Here is a 23,667-nt window from a genome sequence, read left to right as displayed (position 1 = left end):
GGCCTAATTAGACCTCTGTCTATGGTGAAGCCCAAGTATTTTACCTCCTCCATTGCGAGGCAGAACTTCTTTGGGTTAGCAGTTAACCCTGCCTCTCTGATTGAGTCCAGTACTGCTTGTACTTTAACCAAATGGGACCCCCAGTCTGTACTGTGAATTACCACATCATCCAAATAGGCAGCTGCATATTTTCTATGGGGCCTCAAAATTTTATCTATCGCCCGTTGAAAGGTTGCTGGAGCCCCATGCAACCCAAAGGGTAACATCGTATACTGGTACAGCCCCTCCGGAACCGAAAAGGCTGTTTTTACTTTTGCGCTATCAGATAAAGGTATTTGCCAGTAACCTTTGGTCAGGTCCAACGTGGTGAGAAACCTGGCTGTTCCCAGCCTTTCTATAAGCTCATCCACACGGGGCATGGGGTACGCGTCAAACTTGGACACCTCATTTAACTTACGAAAGTCATTACAGAAGCGTATGCTACCGTCTGGCTTCGGGATGAGAACTATGGGACTGGACCACTCACTATTAGATTCCTCTATGACTCCAAGTTCTAACATGGTTTTAACTTCTTTAGAAACAGCTTCTCGCTGAGCTTCAGGAATCCTATATGGCTTTAAATGAACCCTGACCCCTGGGTCTGTGACAATGTCATGTTTTATTATGGTCGTTCGGCCAGAGAGCTCTGAAAATATCTCCCTATTTTGGATGAGAAATTCTTTAACCTGATTGTTCTGATCAGCTGATAATGTCTCTGACACCTTTACTGCGGGAAGCAACCGAGGTGAAGACACCGAAGGGCAAGGCTCCGCTGACAGAGACAACCTATTTTTCCAGGGTTTGATTAAGTTAACATGGTAGATTTGTTCGGGTTTTCTCTTTCCTGGCTGGTATACTTTGTAATTAACCTCATTCACTTTTTCCCTAATCTCAAATGGACCCTGCCATTTAGCTAGGAATTTGCTTACCAAAGTGGGAACCAAAACAAGAACTCTATCTCCAGGAGCAAATTCCCGTATCTTGGCACTCCGGTTATATACCCTCTGTTGAGCACTTTGGGCCTGTTCAATGTGCTCTCTGACAATAGGTACCACGGCTGCAATCCTATCCTGCATTTGTGTTACATGTTCAATAACGCTTCTATAAGGAGTGGGCTGTCCTTCCCACGTCTCTTTGGCAATGTCCAACAACCCTCTGGGGTGTCTACCATACAACAAATCAAATGGAGAAAACCCCGTAGAGGACTGAGGAACTTCTCTGATGGCCATTAACAAGTAGGGCAACAAACAATCCCAGTTTTTCCCATCTCTCTCAACAACCTTTCTTAACATACTTTTTAATGTTTTATTAAACCTTTCCACCAACCCGTCAGTTTGGGGATGGTAGATGGACGTCCTGAGGTGAGTGACCTTAAATAATTTGCACAATTCTTTCATGATCCTTGACATAAATGGAGTACCTTAATCAGTCAAAATTTCTTTTGGTATTCCCACTCTACTAAAAACCTGCGCCAGCTCCCTAGCTATTGCCTTGGTTGTGATAGTGCGTAAAGGGACAGCCTCAGGATATCGAGTGGCATAGTCCATAATTACCAGGATATACTGATGGCCCCGAGCAGACTTTAACAAGGGCCCCACGAGATCCATGGCTATTCTGTCAAACGGGACCTCTATAATAGGCATGGGAACTAGTGGGCTCCTGAAATGGGGTCTAGGGGCATGATACTGGCATTCAGGACAGGAAGAACAATATTCAGACACTTCTTTATAAACCCCTGGCCAAAAGAACCTTTGTAAAACTCTTTTAGTTGTTTTTTCTGTCCCTAAATGTCCTGCGGTAACGTGACTATGAGCTAAATCTAGTACCGTTCTCCGATAAGGCTGGGGAACTACCAGCTGTTCCACCACATCCTCACCCCTTTTGACAATGTGGTACAAGAGCACATTACAGATGGCCATGTGGGGATACGTAACCCTGTCACCTGGTACCACAGGTCCTCCATTAACAACCTTAACATTCTCTCTAGCCTTTATTAAGGTAGGATCCTTTAACTGTTCAGACGCAAACAGATCCTTCTTTACCTCCAGGTCAGGCACGCTTTCAGTTCTAACTACTATGTCTCTTTTCCCAGCAAGAGGGTCTTCACTGGATTCCCCATCTGTCCCTTCCCCAACCAAACTAGCAAAAGGCAAAGGGTCAGAAAGTTCCAAAGACACACGTACATCCATGAAATCACCGGTATTATCAACTGGCTCTTTACTTCTCACATCTGTTGATAAACGTGATTCCCAAAGTTTCCAAAAATGAGGAAAATCCCTCCCTATTATGGCCTCATGCACCAAGGTGGGGACCAGTCCTACTTTAACAATTGCTGACCCACAACAAGTTTCTATATTCACTTCAGCAGTGACATAATGTTGGGTATCCCCATGTATGCAAGTTACCCCAATAGGTATTTGCTGGACCTTTAAGGGGTTCACTAACCCCGCTTTCACGAGGGTAACTAAACTTCATGAATATAGCAAGGCCTCTACCCGGTTACCCTCTAAGAACACATCACACATTTGTTTTTCCAGCTCAGGTGAAGGTACCACAGTACAGGCTAACCTAGCAAAGAAAGACATTCTGCGACATTCAAAGGCAGCATCACATTGCATGGGTTCTTGCGTGACTGGGCAATTGGCAATAACATGACCTGGCATACCACACCTAAAACATTTAACCACACGATTATCAACCCGTTTGGGCAGCATAGACCATTCTAGCCCCATTGGCCTGTCTCCAGGGCCAGTGTTTACAGTCTCTCCAGCCTTGCGTTCTCTTAATCGCCCAGCAACATTTTCCCACGGAACAGTCTTACCAGTCTTTACTGAAGGGCGCTGTCGAGGATCTATGTGTTGCTGGGTGGTCATCAGTAGTTCCTCTGCTGCCAAATACCTCTCTACCATGTCAACTAATTGGTCAGCAGTACCCGGGTTTCCATGGCTCACCCACTTGCGCAGGACCATGGGCAAAGATCTCAAGTAGCGGTCCATGACGACTCTTTCAACCATCTGGGGACCAGTTAATGTCTCTGGCTGTAACCATTTTTTTGTTTTTCTGAATAAGGTCGTGCATCTGGGAGCGAGGCGGCTTCTCCATGGCGTACACCCAACGGTGCATCCGTTGTGCTCGTACTGACAGCGTGACTCCCAGGCGGGTCAGGATCTCAGTCTTTAGTTTATCATAGTCCCGAGCCTCAGCAGGGCTTAAATCAAAGTACGCTTTTTGGGGCTCACCTGACAGAAAAGGTGCCAGCAGGCTGGCCCACTGTGCTTTCGGCCAGTTCTCACGCTCGGCAGTCCTTTCAAACGTGGTCAGGTAGGCCTCCACATCATCAGCCTCTGTCATTTTCTGCAGGAAGTGACTGGCCCGTATAGAACTAGAGCTGGTCGGAGCACTGACGGCCACATCTCCAATCCGGGCTGCACCACTTTTGTTAAGGCCTCTCTATCCTGACGCTGTTGCCTGTAAAGTTCGTCAACAGCTGCCTGCTGTTATCTCCTATTTTCCTCCATTGCCACCTGCTGCTGTCTCCTATTTCTCTGACGTCCTAGTGGATGCTGGGAACTCCGTAAGGACCATGGGGAATAGCGGCTCCGCAGGAGACTGGGCACAAAAGTAAAAGCTTTAGGACTACCTGGTGTGCACTGGCCCCTCCCCCTATGACCCTCCTCCAAGCCTCAGTTAGATTTTTGTGCCCGGCCGAGAAGGGTGCACACTAGGGGCTCTCCTGAGCTTCTTAGTGAAAAGTTTAGTTTTAGGTTTTTTATTTTCAGTGAGACCTGCTGGCAACAGGCTCACTGCATCGAGGGACTAAGGGGAGAAGAAGCGAACTCACCTGCGTGCAGAGTGGATTGGGCTTCTTAGGCTACTGGACACCATTAGCTCCAGAGGGACCGAACACAGGCCCAGCCTCGGAGCTCGGTCCCGGAGCCGCGCCGCCGGCCCCCTTACAGAGCCAGAAGCAAGAAAAGGTCCGGAAAAATCGGCGGCAGAAGACATCAGTCTTCAACAAGGTAGCGCACAGCACTGCAGCTGTGCGCCATTGTTACTCAGGCACACTTCACACTCCGGTCACTGAGGGTGCAGGGCGCTAGGGGGGGGCGTCCTGAGCAGCAATGTAAAACACCTTGGCTGGCATAAATACACCACATATAACCCCCAGGGCTATATGGGTGTATTTTAACCCCTGCCAGAATTACCAAAAAAGCGGGAGAAAAGGCCGCCGAGAAGGGGGCGGAGCCTATCTCCTCAGCACACAGGCGCCATTTTCCATCACAGCTCCGCTGGAAGGACGTCTCCCTGACTCTCCCCTGCAGTCCTGCACTACAGAAAAGGGTAAAAAAGAGAGGGGGGGCATTAATTTGGCGCAGTTTTATATTAACAGCAGCTATAAAGGAAAAACACACTTGATAGTGGTATTCCTGTATATATATAGCGCTCTGGTGTGTGCTGGCATACTCTCCCTCTGTCTCCCCAAAGGGCTAGTGGGGTCCTGTCCTCTATCAGAGCATTCCCTGTGTGTGTGCGGTGTGTCGGTACGATTGTGTCGACATGTTTGAGGAGGAAAATGAGATGGAAGCAGAGCAATTGCCTATTATACAGTTGTCACCCCCTAGGGAGTCGACACCTGAGTGGATGAGCTTGTGGAAGGAATTGCGGGACAGTGTCAGCTCCTTACGACAGACAGTTGACGACATGAGACAGCTGGCTAATCAGCTTGTGCCTGTCCAGGGGTCTCAAACGCCATCAGGGGCTTTAAAACGCCCGTTACCTCAAATGGCAGACACAGACACGGATACTGACTCCAGTGTCGATGATGAGGAGACAAACGTGACTTCCACTAGGGCCACACGTTACATGATTGAAGCAATGAAAAATGTATTGCATATATCTGATAATACAAGTACCACTAAGAAGGGTATTATGTTTGGTGAGAAAAAACTGACTGTAGTTTTTCCTGTATCCGAGGAATTAAATGAAGTGTGTGATGAGGCGTGGGTTTCCCCCGATAAAAAACTGATAATTCCTAAAAGGTTATTGGCATCGTACCCTTTCCCGCCAGAGGATAGGGCACGTTGGGAAACACCCCCTAGGGTGGATAAAGCGCTCACACGCTTGTCAAAACAGGTAGCACTACCCTCTCCTGATACGGCCGCCCTAAAGGAACCTGCCGATAGAAAGCTGGAGAATATCCTAAAATGTATATACTCTCACACGGGTGTTATACTGCGACCAGCAATAGCCTCAGCCTGGATGTGCAGTGCGGGCCTGGCGTGGTCGGATTCCCTGACTGAAAATATTGATACCCTTGATAGGGACAGTATATTATTGACTATAGAGCATTTGAAGGATGCATTTCTATATATGCGTGATGCACAGAGGGATATTTGCCGACTGGCATCAAGAGTTAGCGCGCTGTCCATTTCTGCAAGAAGAGGTTTATGGACGCGACAGTGGTCAGGTGATGCGGATTCTAAAAGGCACATGGAAGTATTGCCTTATAAGGGGGAGGAGTTATTTGGGGTAGGTCTATCAGACCTGGTAGCCACGGCAACTGCTGGAAAATCCACATTTTTACCCCAGGTAGCTTCTCAACCTAAGAAGACGCCATATTATCAGGCGCAGTCCTTTCGGCCCCATAAGGGCAAGCGGACAAAAGGCGCCTCATTTCTGCCCCGTGGCAGAGGGAGAGGAAAAAGGCTGCAACAAACAGCCAGTTCCCAGGAACAAAAGCCCTCTCCCGCCTCCGCAAAGTCCTCAGCATGACGCTGGGGCTTTACAAGCAGACTCAGGCACGGTGGGGGCCCGTCTCAAGAAGTTCAGTGCGCAGTGGGCCCACTCGCAAGTGGACCCCTGGATCCTTCAGGTGGTATCTCAGGGGTACAAATTGGAATTCGAGACGTCTCCCCCTCGCCGTTTTCTAAAGTCTGCTTTACCGACGTCTCCCTCAGACAGGGAGGCAGTATTGGAAGCCATTCACAAGCTGTATTCCCAGCAGGTGATAATCAAGGTACCCCTCCTACAACAGGGAAAGGGGTACTATTCCACACTATTTGTGGTACCGAAGCCGGACGGCTCGGTGAGACCAATTTTAAACCTGAAATCCTTGAACACTTACATACAAAGGTTCAAATTCAAGATGGAGTCACTCAGAGCAGTGATTGCAAACCTAGAAGAAGGGGACTATATGGTGTCTCTGGACATCAAGGATGCTTACCTACACGTCCCAATTTACCCTTCTCACCAAGGGTACCTCAGGTTTGTGGTACAGAACTGTCACTATCAGTTTCAGACGCTGCCGTTTGGATTGTCCACGGCACCCCGGGTCTTTACCAAGGTAATGGCCGAAATGATGATACTCCTTCGAAGGAAGGGAGTTTTAGTTATCCCTTACTTGGACGATCTCCTGATAAGGGCAAGATCCAGGGAACAGTTGGAAGTCGGGGTAGCACTATCTCAGATAGTGCTGCGCCAGCACGGTTGGATTCTCAATATTCCAAAATCGCAGCTGATCCCGACGACACGACTTCTATTCCTAGGGATGATCCTGGACACAGTCCAGAAAAAGGTGTTTCTCCCGGAGGAGAAAGCCAGGGAGTTATCCGAACTAGTCAGAAAGCTCCTAAAACCAGGCCAAGTCTCAGTGCATCAATGCACAAGGGTTCTGGGAAAAATGGTGGCTTCTTACGAAGCAATCCCATTCGGCAGATTCCACGCAAGAACCTTCCAGTGGGATCTGCTAGACAAATGGTCCGGGTCGCATCTTCAGATGCATCAGCGGATAACCTTGTCTCCAAGGACAAGAGTGTCTCTCCTGTGGTGGTTGCAGAGTGCTCATCTTCTAGAGGGCCGCAGATTCGGCATTCAGGACTGGGTCCTGGTGACCACGGATGCCAGCCTGAGAGGCTGGGGAGCAGTCACACAGGGAAAAAATTTCCAGGGCTTGTGGTCAAGCCTGGAGACATCACTTCAAAAACCAAAGGTGGACATGATGGCGTCCCGCCTCAACAAAAAACTAGACAGGTATTGCGCCAGGTCGAGGGACCCTCAGGCAATAGCTGTGGACGCTCTGGTAACACCATGGGTGTACCAGTCAGTGTATGTGTTCCCTCCTCTGCCTCTCATACCCAAGGTACTGAGGATCATAAGAAGGAGAGGAGTAAAGACTATACTCGTGGCTCCGGATTGGCCAAGAAGGACTTGGTACCCGTAACTTCAAGAGATGCTCACAGAGGACCCGTGGCCTCTACCTCTAAGAAAGGACCTGCTCCAGCAGGGACCCTGTCTGTTCCAAGACTTACCGTGGCTGCGTTTGACGGCATGGCGGTTGAACGCCGGATCCTGAAGGAAAAAGGCATTCCGGATGAAGTCATCCCTACCCTGATCAAAGCCAGGAAGGATGTAACAGTGCAACATTATCACCGTATTTGGCGTAAATATGTTGCGTGGTGCGAGGCCAGGAAGGCCCCTACAGAGGAATTTCAACTGGGTCGTTTCCTGCATTTCCTGCAAACAGGACTGTCTATGGGCCTAAAATTAGGGTCCATTAAGGTTCAAATTTCGGCCCTGTCGATTTTCTTCCAAAAAGAACTGGCTTCAGTTCCTGAAGTACAGACGTTTGTCAAGGGGGTACTGCATATACAACCTCCTTTTGTGCCTCCAGTGGCACCTTGGGATCTCAATGTAGTTTTGGGGTTCCTAAAATCACATTGGTTTGAACCACTTTCCACTGTGGACTTAAAATATCTCACATGGAAGGTGGTAATGCTGTTAGCCCTGGCTTCAGCCAGGCGTGTCTCAGAATTGGCGGCTTTATCCTATAAAAGCCCTTACCTAATTTTTCATACTGACAGGGCAGAATTGAGGACTCGTCCTCAATTTCTCCCTAAGGTGGTTTCAGCATTTCACTTGAACCAGCCTATTGTGGTGCCTGCGGCTACTAGGGACTTGGAGGACTCCAAGTTGCTGGACGTAGTCAGGGCCCTGAAAATATATGTTTCCAGGACGGCTGGAGTCAGAAAATCTGACTCGCTGTTTATCCTGTATGCACCCAACAAGCTGGGTGCTCCTGCTTCTAAGCAGACTATTGCTCGTTGGATTTGTAGTACAATTCAGCTTGCTCATTCTGTGGCAGGCCTGCCACAGCCAAAATCTGTAAAAGCCCATTCCACAAGGAAAGTGGGCTCATCTTGGGCGGCTGCCCGAGGGGTCTCGGCTTTACAACTTTGCCGAGCAGCTACTTGGTCAGGGGCAAACACGTTTGCTAAATTCTACAAATTTGATACCCTGGCTGAGGAGGACCTGGAGTTCTCTCATTCGGTGCTGCAGAGTCATCCGCACTCTCCCGCCCGTTTGGGAGCTTTGGTATAATCCCCATGGTCCTTACGGAGTTCCCAGCATCCACTAGGACGTCAGAGAAAATAAGAATTTACTTACCGATAATTCTATTTCTCATAGTCCGTAGTGGATGCTGGGCGCCCATCCCTAGTGCGGATTGTCTGCAATACTTGTACATAGTTATTGTTACAAAAATCGGGTTATTATTGTTGTGAGCCATCTTTTTAGAGGCTCCTCTGTTATCATGCTGTTAACTGGGTTCAGATCACAGGTTGTACGGTGTGATTGGTGTGGCTGGTATGAGTCTTACCCGGGATTCAAAATCCTTCCTTATTGTGTACGCTCGTCCGGGCACTGTATCCTAACTGAGGCTTGGAGGAGGGTCATAGGGGGAGGAGCCAGTGCACACCAGGTAGTCCTAAAGCTTTTACTTTTGTGCCCAGTCTCCTGCGGAGCCGCTATTCCCCATGGTCCTTACGGAGTTCCCAGCATCCACTACGGACTATGAGAAATAGAATTATCGGTAAGTAAATTCTTATTTTTCCTCCATTGCCACCTGCTGCTGTCTGTTGGCCTCCTGCTGAGCCGCTGTAGCTTGCAGCAAGGCTTTAAGCAGTTCCTCCATGTCGACAGATTTTTCAGGCGGCTTTGTAGCTGCTTTCACCCAGGACATATATCAAATCCTCAGGGCGAGTCTCCGTAACTTCACACTGGGCTGTATCTGCATAAACTACCGTTTTCTGCAGGCCTCACAAAGCTGCTGCTTTCACTTATGCGCAGAACGGCATGCTCGCATTCTCCACCAAGTTGTAACACTGTAAAGGTGCAAGGTGCCGTTTCCTGGGGTATATGGCAGCACGCAGCAGCTGAGGAACAACACAAGTCCAGGTTCTGGTACAACTGGCCCCAGACAGTTTTATTATACAGAAAATAAAACAAACACCAAAAGAAAACACCTTGCCTGTCCGGCACTAACTAAACACAAGATGTTCCTAACTATCACTAAAGAAAAAACACAGAGTTCTCCAGTAAGCACTGTATAGCTCACTTGTATCAGGAAGCGTGTTTCTCTCACAGAGATCCTGCAGTCTTCCCAGGCAGTCTGCACACCCTAATCAGGCCAGCAGCTCTATAACACTCTTACACAGCTGAAAGCCTGATTAGCCTTCTGTGAGGCCAAAGACCCGAACTGGGCCCAATGTCTGGAACTTGCCCCATCTCTCTTTCAGGGCCCTTACCCAGCTTTTCCAACAAATTGAAAAGGTTCTAACAAAACAAAACATATTCCTAGAAGTTTTCATTTTTCTAATACACGTAAGACAAGAACCTGGGACAAACATACCTGCCCTCAAACACTATCCCAGTGTTCTTGTCACAATATATATATATACATATATATATATATATATATATATATATATATAAATAAAATAATTTTATTTATATAGCGCTCTTTCTCCAATAGGACTCAAGGCGCTTAACAGATACATAGCATAATATAGTACAGAAAATAATGAAGTACAGAGCATATTTTCATAAAATACAGAAGCATGGAGATACTAAAGGGACAATTATGGGAATGCTTGAGTAAAAAGGAAAGTCTTGAGTCTACTTTTGAAGGATTCTATAGTTGGGGCCTCTCGAACTATGCGGGGAAGTGAGTTCCATAGAGTCGGAGCCGCATGACTAAAAGCTCGACCCCCAGATGAATTACGGGAGATTCTAGGTCCTTCATCTACAGATCTACAAAAGTCCTTCATCTACAGATCGCAGTAATCGAGTGGGGCAGTATGGGGTCAGTAGCTGCTTCAGGTACCTTGGGCCCTGGTCATGTAGTGCTTTGAAACTCAGTAAGCCAATCTTGAAGATGATTCGCCATCTAACAGGCAGCCAGTGAAGGGAGTAGAGTATGGGTGTTATGTGGCTAGAACGGGGCTGGTTGGTTAACAGCCTGGCAGCTGTGTTTTGCACCAGCTGTAAGCGGTGCAATTCTTTTGCTGGGAGACCAAGGTAGAGGGCATTACAGTAGTCTAATCGAGATGATACAAATGCGTGGATGACTTTTGGCAGATCACCTGAGAGAATTAAGTGCTTGATTCTGGCTATGTTCCTCAGGTGAAAGAATGAGGATTTGATTGTGGCTGATATCTGATGTTTAAGTGTCAAGCCACCATCCAGGACAACGCCAAGATTCCGCACACGATCAGTGGTTTGTAATTCCGAATCCCCGAGTGTAAGTCCAGTTGGGTGGCTATGCTGCAGTCTTGTCCTTTGATGTTGCGGTCCTATCATAAGGACCTCTGTTTTATCCGGGTTCAGTCTCAGCCAACTAGCACTCATCCACTCCTGGAGTTCAGCTAGACAGCCATTTAGGGTTGCTATTGGGTTATCCGTGCCCGGAGCAAAGGACAAGTACAGTTGTGTATCATCTGCATAGCAGTGGTAGACTAGCCCATGGCGCCTGATTATTTCACCCAGCGGGAGCATGTATACTGCAAAAAGCATGGGGGATAGTATAGAACCTTGTGGGACACCACATGGCAATGGCACTGGTGGTGATGAGTATAATCCAGACGATACTCTCTGTGACCTGCCTGTGAGAAATGATTTGAACCAATTTAGGACTGTGCCATCCAGTCCACAAAAATGTATCAGACACTCAATCAGAAGCCCATGGTCCACGGTATCAAATGCTGCAGATCCAGAAGGTTTAATATTGAACAGTCGCCTCTGTCTCTTGCCGTCAGAAGATCATTTAACACACACCCCAAGGCTGTTTCAGTGCTATGTCTTCTCCTGAATCCTGATTGGAATGGATCCGTAGATATCATGGGTTGTCAGGCGGGTTTCCAGTTGATTTGCAACCACTTTCTCAACCTTTCCTAGAAAAGGAAGGTTTGATACCGGTCTATAGTTGGTCATGCAGTGGGGATCTAAATTAGGTTTTTTAAGAAGAGGTCTAACAATTGCTTCCTTTAGGGGTCCAGGAAATATGCCTGTCTGCAAAGAGCATTGAACAATTTTTGCAAAGACAGGACCAATTATATCCATACAACCTATTAGAAGCTTGGTTGAGGCAGGGTCCAGATCACAGGTGGTGGGACGCAAAATCCGAGCAATTTCAGCAATGTCCTTTACATCCACTGGGTGAAAGCTGGTCCATGAAGGCAGGTGGCTTATATTGGCAGGTTTTGTAGTTTGACACTCCTTTGATGGCACTGTGGAGATTCCAGCCTATTGTTTGCTGCCGTGATCTCATTTGACAGAAACTGTGATTTCTTACGGGTGATTGTCGATTGATATTCTTCATTATGCTTTATTAGTTTTATTTTGTCATCCACTAGGTTAGTCTTCCTCCATCGTCTTTCCAGTCTGCTCCCCCTTTTCTTGAGCTCACTAACACTGTTGTCGAACCATGGAGCTTGACGTTGTGGTTTGCGAGGTCTTATACGCACAGGGGCGATAATATCAATTGCAGCCATAACATCCCTATTATAATAATGGACTAGGGAACAGGGATCTTCACAGGCACCCAGTTTAGCAGAGAGATCCAGATTTGCTGTTAGATCCTGGGGAGTCATACCCCTCCTTGGACGATACCTGGTCAACTCCACGGGCAGAGATCTTATTTGAGGGGTTGCAACTGAGAACCAAAGGGCGTGGTGGTCTGACCAAATGACTGGGTTTATTTTTAGGTCAGTGACTTCTAATCCAATCTGAAAGACAAGATCAAGAGTGTGACCACTTTTATGTGTGGCAGAAGGAATGACCTGTGTGAAGCCCAGACCATTCATTGTGCACAGGAGGTCTTGGCCAAGGCGTGAGAGCTCATCATCCACCCATGCATTGAAATCCCCGAGGATGAGCCATCTCTGATATTCCAGAACCAGGCCAGCAACAGTGTCTGCAATTTCTTGTAGAAATATCTTTCCATCTCCAGGGGGCCAGTAAATGAGAAGTACTCTGAAACCTAATCCTGTCGAACTCCGGGCAGCAATGCACTCGAATGAGCGAGTAATTTCAATAGGGTGGACCCTAAGTTTAAGGTCTTTTTTGAAGTAGATAGCCACCCCGCCACCCCTGCGGTCCAGTTTTGGGTTGTGGATGACAGAGTAGTTTGTTGGGACTGCAGCCTCCAATATAGGTGCTGCATTTTCATCTAGCCAGGTCTCTGTAATACAGGCTAGATCTGCAGATTCAATAAGGTCAATAAGGTCAGCAATTGTAGCAGTATTGTTTCTTATAGATCTGGCATTACAAATGACTGACCTGATTGGGCATACCAGTGTGCCTTCAGTTGTCTTTGTTAGGTGCAGGAGCTCTGGGTATGGGGGTTACCAAGCGAGAATTGACAGTTTTGTTCTTCCAAGCACAGGGCCATATATATATATATATATATATATATACATACATATGTGGGTGTGTGTGTATGTATATATATATGTATGTGTGTGTGTATATATATATACATACATTCATACATACATACATACTTGTAATTTCCCTTCGGAGGGGCGCCTGGACATGTTGATATGGTTGGGGTGAGTGCCTAACCTGCTTGTGCATTATATATATAGATATATATATATATATATAGATATGTAGATCATGTATGGCCCGGCACTCCTCCTCTGAATATAGCGCCCCGGTGCCCTCAGCAACACTTGTAGGTAGTCGGGGAAAAAAACTGCGGCACTCAGGGTCTTGTATTAGTGTAAAGATGTATTAGAAATACATGACAGAGAACATGTTCTCTGTCATGTATTTCTAATACATCTTTACACTAATACAAGACCCTGAGTGCCGCAGTTTTTTTCCCCGACTATATATATAGATAGATAGATAAAATTTTAATAGATACCTCCCAAACTGTCTCTTCCATTAGTTGCCTGTGAGTGTCGTCTATTCTATGTGCTGAATACAAAGGAGGGAATACAACTAAGGGCAAATCCGTTTGCCCAGTCGAATTAGAGCGATCATAGTCGCACTGTATAGCAGCCCAATCTCGCTCAAAAGTGTTTGCTGCCCCATAACGTAGCGAGCACTTTTGTGTCATTCGGCCGGCAGAACAATGCGTGATGGTGGTCTGTTGCTGCCGTTTAAATGTTGCAGAAATGGTAATACCCACCCTTTGACAGCAATTGATTCCCCCCCCAATCTTTATTGTACACTTACTTGCATGGATGGATACATTTCTGAGACTGTGTCTTGTATTGGATATTGTTATATAACTCATTCCCAGATCGATACATGCTGGTAAAATGAAGAGGGTTCTATACTTACTTATTTATTTATGTAATAGCTGTTTTTGAGATATACCTGAATTTTAAATCATTATTGATTTTATATTTGTCTCTTATTTTTCTGTATATGTTTTTTGTGCATATTAAATCTTGCTGATTAGTGTACTTACAGCTTTTAACTTCATCTGCTGCATGGTTTAGTTTAAACATTGTTTTCACTGTTATATTTTGAAACTGCATTGGCCTCTTATGACCTTCACATTCTGGTGTTACACAGCGCAACATTACGTCATAAGCACTGTGTATGGTGCATGTTTTATGGTGTTATTGCCTTAGGACTTACTACATTTGTTTCCTATTTTTCTAATTCATTATAGAAAATTAATGGAACTGTCTGATTAGCTGGTACAACACCTTTTACATATGTATTATTATTATCCTTTATTTATATTGCGCCACAAGGGTTCCGCAGCACCCAATTACAGAGTACATAAATAATCAAACTGGAAAACAGCAACTTACAGTTGATGACAGTATAGGACAAGTAAAGGGTAAATAAACATAGTAACATCAGCAGATGACACTGGAATAAGTATCGGGTGGCAGAAGACTGCTGGATGTGGTACAGTTGAAGATTATTAAAGTAAGACAAAGGATAAGCACATGAGGGAAGTGGGCCCTGCTCGTGAGAGCTTACAATCTAAAGGGGAGGGGTAGACAGACAGGGGTGACACAGATGGGGTACATAGAGAATGTGGAACAGAGGGTTAGGATGAGATTTGGCTGTGTTTGATGAAGAAGTGGGTCTTGAGAGCCCGTTTGAAGTTTTGTAGAGAGGTGGAGAGTCTGAGGGGGAGAGGTAGGGAATTCCAGAGAAGTGGTGCAGCACGTGAAAAATCTTGGAGGTAGGAGTGTGAGGAAGTAATCCGTAGGCAGGAGAGTCGTTGTGCATTAGCATGGCGAAGAGGACGGGTGGGTGTGTAAAGGGAGATAAGATCAGAGATGTAGATGGGAGAGGAGTGGGTGAGGGCTTTGTAAGCGAGTGTGAGAAGCTTGAAATGGATTCTGAAAGGGAAGAGGGGAGCCAGTTGAGGTCTAGTAGGAGAGGAGAGGTAGACGTAGTGCGTTTGGTGAGGAAAATGAGCCGGGCAGCAGCATTGAGGATAGATTGGAGTGGAGAGAGGCGTTTGTCAGGAATGCCAGTCAGGAGGAGATTACAGTAATCCAGTGTGGAGATGATCAGTGAGCTGATAAGAGTCTTAGTAGCATCCTGAGTCAGAAAGGGTCTGATCCTGGAAATATTTTTTAGATAAAAACGGCAGGTTTGTGAGAGGTGCTGAATGTGTGGTTTGAAGGAGAGGGAGGAGCCAAGGATTACTCCAAGACAGCACACTTGGGGGCTAGAGGAGATAGTAGTGCCATCAATAGATAATGAGATTGTAGGAGGTGAGGTTATGCGGGAATGAGGGAAGATAATCAGCTCTGTCTTAGACATGTTAAGTTTAAGAAAGCGCTGGGACATCCAGGAAGAGGTAGCAGAGAGACAGTTGGAGATACGAGTGAGGAGAGCAGGGGAGAGGTCTGGAGAGGAAAGATAGATTTGGGTGTCATCAGCATAGAGATGATATTGGAAACCAAAAGAACTAATGAGCTTACCTAGTGAGGATGTATAGAGAGAGAAGAGAAGAGGACCAAGGACAGAACCTTGGGGTACACCTACAGTTAGTGGAAGTGAGGGGGAGGTGGAGTCATGAGAGGAGAAAGAGAATGAACGGTCAGAGAGGTAGGAAGACAGCCAAGAGAGGGCAGTGTCACGCAGACCAATGGAGTGAAGGATTTGCAGTAGGAGAGGATGGTCCACAGTGTCAAAAGCAGCAGAGAGATCAAGTAGAATAATTATAAAGTAGTGTCCCTTAGATTTAGCAGCATGGAGGTCATTGCATACTTTTGTAAGGGCAGTTTCAGTGGAGTGGAGAGGACGGAAGCCAGACTGGAATGGGTCAAGTAGTGAGTGTGAGGAAAGAAAGGAAATAAGGCGGTTGTAGACAATACGCTCAAGGAGTTTGGAGGCAAAAGGGAAGAGAGAGATGGGTCGGTAGTTGGAGAGAGTGTTTGTTTGGATCAAGGGTAGGTTTTTTAAGAATAGGAGAGATGAGTGCATGCTTGAAGGCAGAGGGGACAGTGCCTGATGAGAGGGAGAGATTGAGAAGGTGGGAAAGATGAGAACAAGCAGAAGGAGAGAGGTAGTGGAGGAGGCGGGAGGGGATAGGGTCAAGAGGGGAGGTGGTGAGGGGACAGGAACGAATGAGGGCCATGACTTCCTCTCCAGATGCATGGGAGAAAGAAGTCAGAGTTGGTGGGAGGGATGGGGAGGGGTGGTAAGGGATGGGAGAAAGCTGGCTATGGATGGTCTGGTGTGATGTGATGTCCTTACGTATGGAGTCAATTTTGGATGTGAAGTAAGTGGCAAAGTCAAGAGCAGAGAGTGAGGAAGGGAGACGAGGTGGAGGTGGGCAGAGGAGTGAGTTGAGAGTGGCAAAGAGGCGCCGGGGGTTGGAAGACTGGGAGGAGATGAGGTTCTTGAAGTATGACTGTTTAGCAAGAGAAAGGGCAGCACTGAAGGATGAGAGCATACGTTTGAAATGGAGGAAGTCTGCCTTAGAGCGTGATTTCCTCCAGTGTCGCTCAGCAGTACGTGAGCATTTTTGCAGATATCTGGTGTATTTGGTGTGCCACGGTTGAGGTGTTAAGTTCTCTGTGTTTTACCTGGGTACGTATGTTTACCTCTGTGTGTGTGTGTGTGTGTGTGTGTGTGTGTGTGTATGTTGTGAGTGGGGGTATAGAGGGCCTGATACATTCATCAAGGTATTGCTCAGCCCCTTTAAAATTCAGTGTAATTAAAATTCAGATTCAGCTGTAGGCGCCTATATGGATAGATGCCTCCTGCATGCATTCGCGAGACCTGAGTCTTGCGCGTGAGAACGCAGCCTTGGATCACCATTGCGACCATTGGTGAAGAGTCACAATTTTTTTAAGCATCAGTCAGTCTTCGTTAGCTTAAGCTTATCAGGCTGGCCGTCTTATTCAGACACCCGGGACCAGTAAAGTCTGCATCTAACGACACAGACCCTGGATTCGTCACGCCTACAAAATGGGTGTGACACGCCCCAATTTTTGTAGAACTGTGCCTGGTGCTGCAACCGCTCTGCCCCCCATATGCCCCAGCATGTCAGTCATGTTCCGGCTGACGGGGCTGTGAGTGATATCGCAACACCCGTACTGCACATGTGCAGAACGGAGCTTGCACCTGTGCATTTCCCATACCATCGGATTTATACGTAAACCATTGGGTTTACGCACAAATCTGAATTAGGAGTGTATTAGCTTGTGGTTTACTTCTTTCACATATCTCTTTGCAGAGCTGAAGGAGGAATGAGGAGAGGAAACATGGGTCACTTAACACGCATTGCCAATGCAGTGGTACAGAATGTGGAGAAGGGTCCCATGCAAGTACAGATCAGTGACTTTATTAAAGGTAATGCATTTGGCCAGTTTTTGTCTTATACTGTGACACATTGGCTTCTCTGATATGCAGTGTGCCTGGATACATTACACAAAAACATAAGATGTGTTCTATTTTTTACTTAGTGTTTCTCTAATGGTCAGTTAGATAAGAAACCTCTCCATCAGTATATCATAGGGATGAATTATCCCTTGAGCTACAGAAACATATGCACATCAGTACGAGCTTTACTAAGCTGTGGCTTTTGCAAGCTGCATGTCCTTAGTGGCTAAACGTCAGTAATAATAACTGCAAAACACCACTGGTTTTGTATTTAATGTTATTGCCATTTTAAATTTTAAGTTAAAACCTGTTGAGAATCAACAGCTTATAAATAATGCCGCTTGGTAATTTTGCATTTTGTGTGCCAAACCTTAACAGTGGTGGTAGTTGTCTGCCAAATTCTACCATAGTGTAAGTCAAACAAAGGACTATGGGGGTAATTCAGAGTTGATCGCAGCAGCAAATTTGCTAGCAGTTGGGCAAAACCATGTGCACTGCAGGTGTGGCAGATATAACATGTGCAGTGAGAGTTAGATTTGGGTGGGTTATTTTGTTTCTGTGCAGGGTAAATACTGGCTGCTTTATTTTTACACTGCAATTTAGATTTCAGTTTGATCCCACCCCACCCAAATCTAACTCTCTCTGCACATGTTATATCATGCAGTGCACATGGTTTTGCCCAACTGCTAACAAATTTGCTGCTGTGATCAACTCTGAATTAGGCCCTATGTCATCTATGTACAAAGCCTTGGAGAGAGATAAAGTACCAACCAACCAGCTCCTAACAATACAGCATGTAACATGCCAGTTAGGAGCTGATTGGCTGCTACTTTCTTGGTCCACTTGATTTCTCTCCAAGGCTTAGTACATAGACCCCTTTGAAGGTAGTCTTTTGAAAGATGAACACATTTTATGCAAAGGAATGGTTATAGTCGCTTAAGCATATTACCATTTTGTGTTTGTTGGTTTCCTTACTAATAAAGTACTTGTGTTCTCTCTGTAGAGCTACCTGAGGACTGCAGAGGAAGATGGGAGACTTTTGTTGAGGAGACCTTAACAGAAACTAATCGCAGGAACACTGTGGACTTGGTAAAGTTACGCTCTCTTTCACCACATATGTGACTATTATTTTGTTTCTGCTTCTTTTATTGGTTCCATTTTATACATCGTGCTCATATCTTCAAGTCCTTACATTCTGTACTGGAAGTATGTTGTCTTGCTATCCATCTTGTGTGTTTATTTAAAGGTTTCATTCTCTGAACAAGTCTGTGTGATATATTATGTATACAGCTTCTCTTATGTGCTTTGCTTACATATTGGATCACTTGTCTTTTTAGTTCTTTTCCTTTACCCATCACAATGCTTAGTGTATCGTCTCACATTCTGTAGGTAAACACACACCACTTGCGATCTTCTAGTGAAGATGAAGATATCGACAGTGCATTTCCCAATGAACTATCAGTGCAGCAGGTGAGCTCTCAAGGTCACTTAATTGAACTTGCTAATGTAATATGTGATAATCATGGAATTTACTCCTTTTGGTTTGTAATGAGTGTCATTACATTCCAGATAGATCAATATATCATTGTAGGATATCTCATAATTTCTATAAGTAAGCTATTTTCCATCTTCCACTAGTTTCCATGTTTAATGTGTAAACCTGAATTTCTTGAATTGAACAGTTTAGAATGGACTTTTTATTTAGTATAATAAAGCTGTTTTTCTGCAGCGGGGTACACTGGTATTCCACAGGGAATAACATTGGGGTGTAGTGTTGAATCTTGATCCGAGGCATCAACAGGCTAAAGCTTTGACTGTTCCCAGGATGCAGTGCACCGCCTCCTCTATAGCCCCTCCTCCAGGCACTGGAGCTCAGTTTGTAAGTTGGTGCCTGCAGTGCAGGTCATTAACAGGGGGGGCTGCGCTATGCAGCCGTGAAAAGAGCTTTTTAAGAAGACTTCAAGGGCCGCAGCACTTTTTTTGTCATTTTGACATGCTGTGCTGCGGCTCCATCACCTCCCTCAGCGGCGCTGCATACTCCCGCTGCCTGGTTCCTGAGTACTTGCAGTGGGGACGCACCGGTTTCTAGGCACACCACCACTGCTGCTGCTCTCCTGGATCGCGTGGCTGCATGACTGGGAGGAGGTAAGAGGGTCCCCCACGTGATCCAGTCGCGGTCCCAGGAGACTGACCGCGCCACTGGCATGGACACTGTGGCCATACAGGGACCCCACTATATCCACCAGGGCAGGGAGCACAGGTCGGATTTACAAATTTTTTTTGTAATAGGCTCCATAGTATCCGGTGGTGAGGACCAACATAGGGGATAAGGCGCTGATCTGTAGCCCCTCCCCCAGCTCCGGGCTCCATCTACTGCTGGTGTTCCCTCCCTGGAGCTGCATTTCTCTCTCCCCCACTCCCTGCTGAGATTTTGGCGCCATCTTCACTACTACCTTGGCTGATCTCCAGGACTGCTGGGCACTGTCTCCTCTGTAAAAATGCCCGTCTTGTCAGCACTGTATATATACAGACACTTAAGTATTCTACATGTAATTTTAGACAGTGTTAGTTAAGAACAAGGGGTAAATTTACTAAGATGGGAGTTCTATTTAAAATGGGATGTTGCCCATAGGAACCAATCAAATTCCAGGTATTATCTTCTAGAAGGTGCTAGATAAATGAGTAGTAGAATCTGATTGGTTGCTATAGGCAACATCCCATCCTAAATAGAACTCCCATCTTAGTAAATTTACCCCCAAGTGTACTGCTATATCAATATTTAGTACAAGTATTCTGTGATATACAACCAGTGTTTACTGTGCATTGTTATATCTGTATACATACATATCTATATGTAGATTTACTAGTCCAGTGCAGTCTTATTGTTTATATGTAATAATTTCTGCATTGTACCTGTGACTGTGTGTGCCTATAGCTGCTGTGTGGATTCTATTCTGTGTATCACACGTATTGCTGTCACTATATTCTGTACCATGGGAGGCTAAGTGCATCAGGGTCTCATTTCAAATATAGTGTTCCACAGGATACACTGTTTTGTATTTTTCTCTGTGCGTTGCAGTCACCTCACACCGCTTAAATCCTCTGTTTGTGCTTGCATTTACTGTCACATAACACAGGTTTTTTTTTGTTTGTTTTTTTGCAGGTACCTGTATTGTGTTTGTCTGGCTATATTGTACTGTTGTGCCCTAAGGCTACATTCCCAATAATGTCTGCTACATAGGGCGGGAAATCCGCAGACGCTCCTGCATCATGCAGTGCTGGCGCCACAGATTTCACTGAGGAAAAGGTTTCAGCTGAGAGTTCAGGTACTGGGTGCCCTGCACCTTCCAGTCAGTCTGCAGCACCTGTGGCAAATCAGGACCCACCTTGGGCTGCATTTTCAAATATGCTGACTATGCTTGTAACATGGCTTACGCCCCCTGTGGGACCTCCTGTGCCATTGCAGCCACATATTGTCCCTATAGTTAACCCGCCTTGGGCGGATACTCTGTCTACCAGTTAAAACAATTAAATCAGTCTTTGGTTAGACAAAAACCTATCCCTCGTCCTGCTGGTGCTAAGGGGTCATCTAAGCGGGCCATTTCTTCCTCACAATTCACTAATACTGTATTTCGGATGATTCTTCCAATGAGGATGGGGATTATACTGATCCGTCAGACACTGACACAGTTGCTTCTGATGAGGAATCTACAACTCAAGTTGATGTTCCTGACCTAGTGGAGGCTATCAATCTGATTCTCCAGATTGATGATGAGACTGATCCTCCTGTTACGTCTAAGAAACCTGATAAGTTCAATCGTCAGAAGGTTGCTAAAGTAGTTTCTATTTCGTCCTAGAGGATGTTGGGCACTCTCAAAAGACCATGGGTATAGACGGGACGCTTCCTGAAGTGCAGTCCTTTGTGAAAGGGGTGTTGCACATCCAACCTCCTTTTGTGCCCCCTGTGGCACCTTGGGACCTTAACGTCGTATTATCGTTCCTTCAGTCACATTGGTTTGAACCTTTGCGTAAAGTGGAGTTAAAATTCCTCACTTGGAAAGTTGTCATTTTGTTGGTGTTGGCATCCGAAAGGTGGGTGTTGGAGTTGGCGGCCTTGTCTCACATGAGCCCTTATTTAATTTTCCATGAAGATAGAGCAGAGTTGCGAACTCTGCAACAATTTCTGCCAAAGGTGGTTTCCTCTTTTCATATCAACCAACCTATTGTGGTGCCAGTGGCTACTGGCGCTTTGGCTGAGAATAAGTCTCTGGATGTGGTCAGAGCTTTAAAGATTTATGTAGCCAGGACGGCTCCATTGAGGAAAACATAGTCTCTGTTTATTTTGTATGCTCCCAATAAGATTGGGGTTTCTGCTTCCAAGCAGACCATTGCCCACTGGATATGTCAGACGATTCAGCAGGCTCATTCAACGGCAGGCTTGGCGTTGCTGAAATCAGTGAAGGCCCATTCCACTAAGAAGGTGGGTTCGTCCTGGGCGGCTGCCCGGGGTGTCTCGGCATTGCAACTTTGCCGAGCTGCTACTTGGTCGGGGTCGAACACGTTTGCTAAATTCTACAAGTTTGATACCTTGGCCGATGAAGATCTTAAATTTGGTCAATCTGTGCTGCAGAGTCATCCGCACTCTCCCGCCCGCTATTGAGCTTTGGTATAAACCCCATGGTCTTTTGAGAGTGCCCAACATCCTCTAGGGCGAAATAGAAAATAGGATTTTAAATACCTACCAGTAAATCCGTAGAGGATGTTGGGCGCCCGTCCCAGTGCGTACTGTATCTGCAGTTTAGTTCTGGTTACACACAGGTTGTGTTTTTGTTTTTTTCTTCAGCTTTTTGCTGAGGTTTTGTCCATGTCCGTTGACATGTGTTCAGTTATCTGCCATGTTATACGGCATGCTTATGGCGTGAGCTGGTGTTGGCTCACCTTGTTTGTTAAGTCCTTTCCTCGTAATGTCCGTCTCGCCGGGCACAGTTCCAAACTGAGTCTGGGGAGGGATATAGAGGGAGGAGCCAGGTCACGCCCCTTTGAAAGTCTTAAAGTGCCCATGTCTCCTGCTGATCCCGTCTATACCCATGGTCTTTTGAGAGTGCCCAACATCCTCTATGGACTCATAGAAAAGGATTTACCGGTAGGTATTTAAAATCCTATTTTTACCACATTCTGACCTTTTAATTGACATATGTCAGGAATCCTGGTTGTCTCCAGGAAATGAATTTTCCCTGTCCAAAAAGATGCTAGCTCGTTACCCTATCCCTGCGGAGTTGAGTAACAAATGAGAAACTCCACCGCCGGTGAACTCTCATGTCGCCCGTCTAGTGGTATCTTCTACTCTGCCTGTCATCATTGTCACCTCACTGAAGGAACCAACGGATAAGCGTGTGGAGGGATGCCTGAAGTCTATTTACACACTTACTGGTGCTGTGCATAGACCCACGATGGCAGCATCTTGGGCTGCAAAAGCTATTGAAGCATGGGTTTAGGCAATTGAGGATGAGCTACCACAAAATTTTTGTGACACTGCCAGACAATATCTGTCGTATATTACCACTGCCTCTCACTATACTCAGGAGGCGGCCTCTGATGCAGGGGTCATGGCGGCCAAGGCATCTACTACATCTATCCTGGCTCGCCGGATTCTGTGGTTGCGGTCCTGGAAGGTGGACCTGGACTCTAAAAAGACCTTGAAGGTGCTATATTTCAAGGGAGACATACTATTTGGGGAGGATGTGAATAAGATTCTGACTGACTTGGCGATGTCCAAGACTGCGTTTCTCCCAAGTACTAATCCTTCTACCCAGAAGGCTGAGTACAACTTTTCGTTCCTTTCGACCTCCAAGTAAAGCAAAATGTCAGGCTACCCGAGACAGGCTCGTACTTCCAAAACCACTAAGCCCAAATCTAAACAATCCTGGGCGGCCCGTCAGCCTGCTTCCAAACAATACAAGCCTGCTGCATGATGGGGCGGGCCTCCCCCTGGGGGACCCCAGAGTGGGAGGCCCGACTTCTGCAGTTCGCCCAGGCCTGGTTAAAGACCACTTCAGACGCCTGAGAGCAGGAAGTTGTCTCTCACAGGTATGCAATCTCTTTCAAGAGAAGTCCACCTCGGCAGTTCTGTTCAACGGTTGTCCCCTCGGATACGTTGAAAGCGCAAGGTCTACACTTAGTCGTACAATCCCTCCTGGAAACAAGAGTGATAGTGCCGGTATCTCTGTCCCAGAGAGGCAGGAGATACTATTCGACCCTGTTTCTAGTTCCGAAAACAAATGGGTCTTTCCGGCCTATCCTCAACCTCAGATCATTGAACAAGTTTGTGAGAGTGTCTAAATTCCGTATAGGAAACCCTCCGCTCTATTGTGCTGGCCATGGAACCAGAGGACTATATGGTTTCCCTGGACATACAGGATGCTTACCTGCACATAATTATTGCCATATTGCATCAGCAATATCTGCGGTTTGCCATTG

The 23,667-nt window shown here is 46.3% G+C and overlaps 1 protein-coding gene across 5 annotated transcripts in view; it reads left to right on the top strand.

Annotated features, from left to right (window-relative positions):
- PPP6R2 (protein phosphatase 6 regulatory subunit 2) overlaps positions 1–23,667 on the top strand; it is a 355,372-nt gene that overhangs the window by 239,237 nt on the left and 92,468 nt on the right. For all 5 annotated transcript variants that reach the window (XM_063926667.1, XM_063926669.1, XM_063926668.1 and 2 more), the window contains exons 13-15: positions 17,045–17,160; positions 18,194–18,279; positions 18,580–18,660. In XM_063926667.1, coding sequence (XP_063782737.1) covers positions 17,045–17,160; positions 18,194–18,279; positions 18,580–18,660 — 283 coding nt within the window. The remainder of the gene's footprint in view (positions 1–17,044; positions 17,161–18,193; positions 18,280–18,579; positions 18,661–23,667) is intronic.

This window comes from Pseudophryne corroboree, chromosome 6, assembly GCF_028390025.1.
Source record: "Pseudophryne corroboree isolate aPseCor3 chromosome 6, aPseCor3.hap2, whole genome shotgun sequence".
In the NCBI taxonomy this organism is placed as follows: domain Eukaryota; kingdom Metazoa; phylum Chordata; class Amphibia; order Anura; family Myobatrachidae; genus Pseudophryne; species Pseudophryne corroboree.
Note: the sequence above shows the minus strand (reverse complement) of the source record. Positions and strands in the feature narration are given on the sequence as shown.